The 6,554-nt window shown below is 39.5% G+C and overlaps 1 protein-coding gene across 1 annotated transcript; it reads left to right on the forward strand.

Annotated features, from left to right (window-relative positions):
* Positions 1-4,252: 4,252 nt before the first annotated feature.
* On the forward strand, positions 4,253-6,257 carry LOC114411106. Its single transcript, XM_028374868.1, has 6 exons — positions 4,253-4,612; positions 4,726-4,977; positions 5,221-5,385; positions 5,489-5,559; positions 5,662-6,106; positions 6,189-6,257. Exons 1-6 carry the CDS (start codon positions 4,253-4,255, stop codon positions 6,255-6,257), a joined length of 1,362 nt encoding a protein of 453 aa, XP_028230669.1.
* Positions 6,258-6,554: the final 297 nt, after the last annotated feature.

Consider the following 6,554-nt stretch of genomic DNA (forward strand, 5'->3'; position numbering starts at 1 on the left):
ATAAAATGTTGATTGATCAAGGTGCCTAATCTTTTATTATGTTACATGTTTTAGTCATTGTTGTTAGATTATGTCGTTAAGTGGTCACATGGCATCCTTTGGGAGCGTCACATGATACTTTTAAAAAAAATTTAATACGGTTCATTTTTTGGGCTAAAAATCATTGGAAATTATGTTTCTCTTGATTAAATTAAGGGATTGACTATTAGCCACAATGGCTTTTGCTATTGGCTCCTACAATCCCTCAAATATCCAAAATTACCTATCCCCAAAAGGTATTACAGAATCGTGATTCCACAGCATAACAGGGGATGCAAAAATTGTGCACAATAGAATCGCGATTCTGTAGTGCATAATTTTCGCACCCCAATTATGTAGCAAAATCACAATTTCCTAGTGCGTCTTGGTATGGAAAAAAAATGCCCAATAAAACCATGATTTCGTTGTGTATGGGGGTTAAATAATTTTGATTTTGTTGTGTAACAAAATCGTGATTTTGTTGAGCAACAACAAAATGAAAAAAAAAATGGAATCATGATTTTGTTTTGATTACGAAAACAAAAAAAAAATACTTGGCACTATGCGAGTACAGAGAGTGAAGAAAGGGGAGAGGGAAAAGTGAAAAGAGGGAGAATGAATGAAGAAAGGGAGAGGAGAGGAGAATGAAGATAAGGGAGGTAGGGTGGGAAAGGATAGTTTGGTAATTGCTCTTGGTGGGTAGGTGTTAAGAGAAATTTTGTTGGACCAATAGAATCAACTTAAATTAATAGTCCAGGCTCAAGCCCACAAATACCTATCATCCTTCCTTCTCCATCTCTTTCACATCAATACAAACATTGCCCTCCTCGCTGCCTTCCTTAGCTACGCTTCTCCAGTTACCCCCTCCCCTTTTCTTCTCCCCTTTCAATGCAAAACACAAATTGCTTCGATGGTCAAGGTCATAATCAAAGTGAAGCTCCTTGGCCTCGTAATCATCGAGCAAGGCCATGTTCTTGTTAGGCTTGTCAATGAGGGAGAAAAACAATGAGTCGTCATCATCATCGCCAAAATACAAATTGTCATCGTCCTCTTCCATCTCTCTCATCCAAATCTCCCCTAATCAAAAATTAAACGACTGTGATTGTGCATACTAACGATTTCCCGAAAATCTAGATTAACTCCACTACCGACGAGATTTGGATTGACGTCGCCACATGAGATTCATATCTATGCTATCATCGACAGATCTGGGATGTTTGGGTTTTTTTTTATCTATTTTTCCTTTTGGGTTTGGACTTGGATCTGAATCTAGACATGGATTTGTTGTGAATGTGTTCATGTTTTTTTTTGTTGGTTCAAGTTGAAAAAAGTTTGATTTGGATGGATTTGTGTTGTATAGTATTTGAGGTTTGTTGTGTTCTTGGGTTGATTTGGGAAGAACACCAATTTGATGTGTGTTGTCTACCAATTTTTGTTAACCATCAAAAAATGTCTTTTATAGAGTAAACAATTACAAGGCATTTTTTTGCGATTTTAAGCTGCCAAAAAATGAACTACCAATAGATAATTAAAAAAAATAACACATGGTTTCCATGACCGCTACATCATCACTTAATGGCGCAATCTAACGGCAATGACTTAAACATATAATGGAATAAAATATTAGGGACTTTGACAGGTCAATATTTTGTTTAAAAGACTAAAATCTGAAATTTGAAAAAGTTCAGGAAAAAAACATAGTTAATCCTTTTAGAATAGAAAAAATAAATAGAGAAGGGTGTGAAGGAAAAATAACAAGTGCAAACAAATCTCCATTAAATTTTAGCCCAATTATGTCCAATTAAATATTTTCGGCTCAAGTTGGGTTGATATGCCATTGACCATCCGAGCCTGCTAAATTATTTTATTGTAATTTTTACAATGTTTTTACAACTTTGTAATGATAGTTTAAATTATTTATTTTAATTTTCTATTTTTAGAGTATGTTTATCCGGGTTAACCTTTTGAATTTGTGCAAAGACTTAACAAAAATCAGTTATAAAAGTCTACGATTTTTTGTTCATAAAATATCAAAGTTTAAAAAAATATTGATAGGTCAAAGTTAAAAATTCAAATTAAGAAAATCGTGGGCTAGTAAACTAAAACGTTGAGTGCTGCTAGGTGCACCCAGCAATTAAGAGGAAAAGACATATGTACCCCTGGGCTAATTAATTTTAAAAAAAAAAGTTGTTCATTTCCGCCATTTCTGCTTCTTCTGCGTTCTTCGCCATTTTTGCTTCTTCTGCTTCTTCCTCGCCATTCCTGCTTCTTCCTCGCCATTCCTGCTTCTTCGTGACCTTCGTTCTTCCTTCTTCTTCCTCTCGAAAAATCTTGAGCACGATCTTCTTCTTCGTCTTCTTCGTGACCTTCGCTCGTCTTCTTCGTGACCTTCCAATCGCGTGTTCTTCGTCTTCTTCGTGACCTTTGTTCGTCTTCTTCTTCGTGGGTGTTGACAGTGGTGTTGCTGTGTCCTCGCGTCGGCATTGTTGAGGTAAGTTCCTCTTCGTCTTCGTCTTCGTCTCCACCATGGGTGTTGACAGGGAAGGTTCCGGATCAACTTGATCCGTAAGCTTTTCTGGATCAACATGATCCGAAAATCTTACGGATCAACATGATCCGAAAATCTTACGGATCAACTTGATCCGGAAGGTTTGTAAACACAATTTCCAGATCAACTTGATTCGGAAATTGTGTTTTCACCTTTTCTTTATTACGGATCACATTGATCTGTAAGCTTATTTCGGATCATGTTGATCCAGAAGCTTAGTGTAGAAACAGCTTACGGATCATGTTGATCCGGAAGTTGTCTGAAACTGCATTTTTTAAATTGCTAACTCTGAATTTTGTGTGTTTTTTATTCTGAAATTTGCAGCTTACTTCATCAAGGCTATTTCTTTAATATATGGTCTTCGTTTGAACTCTGAACAAGGTGAGTAGTTGATGTATTTGACGAATTTTTTTTTCAACGTTTAGCATTACTTTGGTAGAATAGTAAATATTGGTTGTAATTTGGATCATTCTTATTAGATTGTTGTTACAATTTGTTTTGACCTTAGTCACAATTTGGTTGTAAATAATGACATGTTGACATATAGATAAATAGTATTGATTGATTAGCATGAATTATGATTATATATAGATATATCCTCTTTTAGGGAATTATCCAAATAGTATATATTGATTAGCATGAATTATGATTATATTGACATGTAAATAGTCAATGTTACATTCAACCATGTTCTCCTCCAGTAACCACTAATTCAAGAAAACGACTGAAGACTTCACTCATCCACTGAAGCTTATGAGGGTACACGCAGATAAGCAACCAAGGTTTCAACATCCCTTCTAAATTCCAATCACGCAGAGAAGCAACCAAGGACTAACTTACATAGATCTACATCTACTCAATTTCTACTAAAGAACAATCATATCCAAATAGTATATATTGATTAGCATGAATTATGATTATATTGAGATGTTGACACCTAGTGCTTGTATGAATTATGATTATAGATAAATAGTATTGATTGATTAGCATGAATTACTTCATTTAAAAAATTCCAAAAGATATCTAGTGCTTGTATGAAATTATCCAAATATTCCAAACCATCAATACCTAGTGCTTGTATGAAATTATCCAAATATTCCAAACCATGAATACCTAGTGCTTGTACAACACCAACGTCCTTAATTAATATAAAAACACTAATCCACATGGTTGGCCCTAGAAATTTTTATTACTATTGTGGTTACATGAAATTGACTGAAAGGTATATAATTAAGTTTCCAAACCATGAATACCCTTAATTCTTGCAACAAAGCCCTAAATTCTTTGATCCATTGAATTCTGTGCCTTCTCTGCCCTAAATTAAATTGTCCATACTCTACTGATGTTAGTATCAATGAGACGAACACAACCAAAACCATGCATGGAGTTAGGGTATACTATACTGATGTTAACAAGAATGATCTGTTTCTCAGATTCCTGAATCAAGGTCCATACCACTAAGCATTTAAGATGCTGTTGACCATTGTTTCTCAGATTCATAAAGCTGAGCAAGTTTCTCTCTAATAACTAAAACATATGATAAAACAACAAGATGACAGATCATGGTTGAACAACCATTGGGTGATGGTGCTTTGTTGTCCCAAATCAATGTCCTATATGCGTTAGATGCATGAAATATGAGAGAATGAAATGAGTGATGGATTTTGCGGTACTCATTTGCAAATCATGGTTAAGACCAGAGGATTAGGTCGTGCCTTAGGTCAGGTTACTGGCAGAGGTGTGGGCAGAGGAGATCATGCTGATTTCGATGATGCTCCGCAGCGTCGACGACCTACTGCATCCGCACGAAGGCAGCGAGTCACTGTGACTGCGACGCACGATGAGCCAGTGGTCCCTGCGCCAGATGTTCAGGATGACCCGATGGAGCCACCAGCTACTGCAGAGGACATTGTGGTAGACATTCCTGCAGACACAGGCGCAGAGGCTGCTGAGGATGAGCATCAGGGATTTCCGGGTGGTCCGAGCGACCCATCCGTGTTGACCCAGTATGCGGATCACGTTGCTTGCAGCGTATGGATGGAAGAGGTATTTATAATATTTATTTTTAGTTACTTGTAAATTAGACTTTATGATTGAAATTAGTTTTCCTTTAAATGATGATTTTAACAAATTTTGCGTTCCTTTATACTTCAATTCAGAAGCGTCCTGAATTGAAGCTATCCTCTCATGGGAGGAAGGTCCACAGTTTAGGCAGGCTTGTCCCTGCCATTGAGGGACTTATTGCTAGTACAGGACTAAGTCCTCTGATCGCGTGTTCGGTAGACACCGGCGATCGGGGACTTTTGTCCGCGTTTGTGGAGCGGTTGCACCGGGAGACGTCTAGTTTCCATCTCCCGGTGGGAGAGCTCACCATCACGCTGGACGACGTCTCCTCGCTTCTCCATCTGCCCGTGATTGGAGACTTACACGCCTTTTAGCCCTTGCATGTGGACGATGCGGTTCAGATGCTGGTCGACTTATTGATGGTCTCTACAGAGTCTGCCAGGGCTGAGACAGCCTAGTGTCGTGGACCGTACGTACGCCTGCAATGGGTACATGATATATATGAGCGCCGATGCCAGACAAGTCATTGGACAACAGTGGCTCGCACATATCTTCTCCATCTTCTGGGTTGCACTCTGTTTGCTAACAAGAGTGCAACCAATGTGCATGTTTTCTACTTGGAGGCCCTTCGTGACCTCAGTATGACAGAGAGGTACGCCTGGGGAGTAACTGCTCTGGTTCATATGTACGACCAGCTGAACGATGCATCTATGAGCCACAGTCGACAGCTTGGCGATTACATCACACTACTGCAGGTAACAAATATGTTTTTCATTCATTCAGGCTCAACAATGTTCAACTTTAAATTTTGTTACACTTTCATTATTAATGTTTATAATTTTAATGTTACATCTATAGTGCTGGATTTACGAGCACTTTTCCTCGGTCGCGGAGTCCACCGCTGATCAGGACTACGACGAGGCTTCCCCGTGTGCGTGTAGGTGGATTGCGACGAAGAAGACCATGAAGAGCATTCGCACGTCGGCATACAGGGAGCGCCTGGACTGACTCCGGATTCCAAATGTCTATAGGATCCCTTATGGGGAGCATCGGGAGGTCCGGGACTTCCACGTCAGATCATGCTATTCCGGTCTCTTGCGCTGGGGGCCTGTTGTTGTTTATTACCGACCGGAGAGGGTCGTGTGGCAGTTTGGCTACACACAGACCATTCTTGCTCCTCCTGTCGATTCATGGGTCTCGTATGATGATATACACGACAGGTGGATGCACTACGAGGATCATATCGTTCCAGCAGGTGAGGTGTGCGTTGTGTCAGGCCAGTGTTCCAATGACTACATGGACTGGTTCTTCGGCATCTCCCATCCTCTCATGACACCAGGCCACGCATCAAATTCTCTGCTTCATGGTCACGCCCTGCAGCCCCGAGTCGTCCCTCAGGCCCCGCAGACGGATATCCCTCACGTGCCAGAGCCAGGAGCATCGTCGACATCTGCGGAGGAGCCTAGACATGCAGTGGTAAGTAATACTAATAATTTACGTCATTTACCTCAATATTTGCATAATAATTTGTGTAATCAGTTTGTTTTGTATGTAATAGGAAGTTTGTGATGACATTGCTGAGAGGTTGGAGCGCCATCTGAGTCTAGGGGTGGTCACGCCTGGCTAATCGACACATGAGGTGATCGAAGAATGCCTCAGGTTGGCCAGGAGTGTGACACAGGACCATCTAGTGTATGTTAGGTCTAGACGCAGGCGGCGCACGGATCAGGCGTAGTTTATTTACATATTTTCTATTGATATTCCATGTATATACAAATATTGTACATGAACCCATTTCATGAGTATTGTTAGTAATGTTAGTTTTATTTATTTCCATTGATTGTGTATTTCATTTGTGTCTATATACACACGTGTTATTAAAATGGTCTAGTTAACTTAATTATAATATACGTAAATTATTATA

The sequence above is a fragment of the Glycine soja genome, chromosome 5, assembly GCF_004193775.1.
Source record: "Glycine soja cultivar W05 chromosome 5, ASM419377v2, whole genome shotgun sequence".
In the NCBI taxonomy this organism is placed as follows: domain Eukaryota; kingdom Viridiplantae; phylum Streptophyta; class Magnoliopsida; order Fabales; family Fabaceae; genus Glycine; species Glycine soja.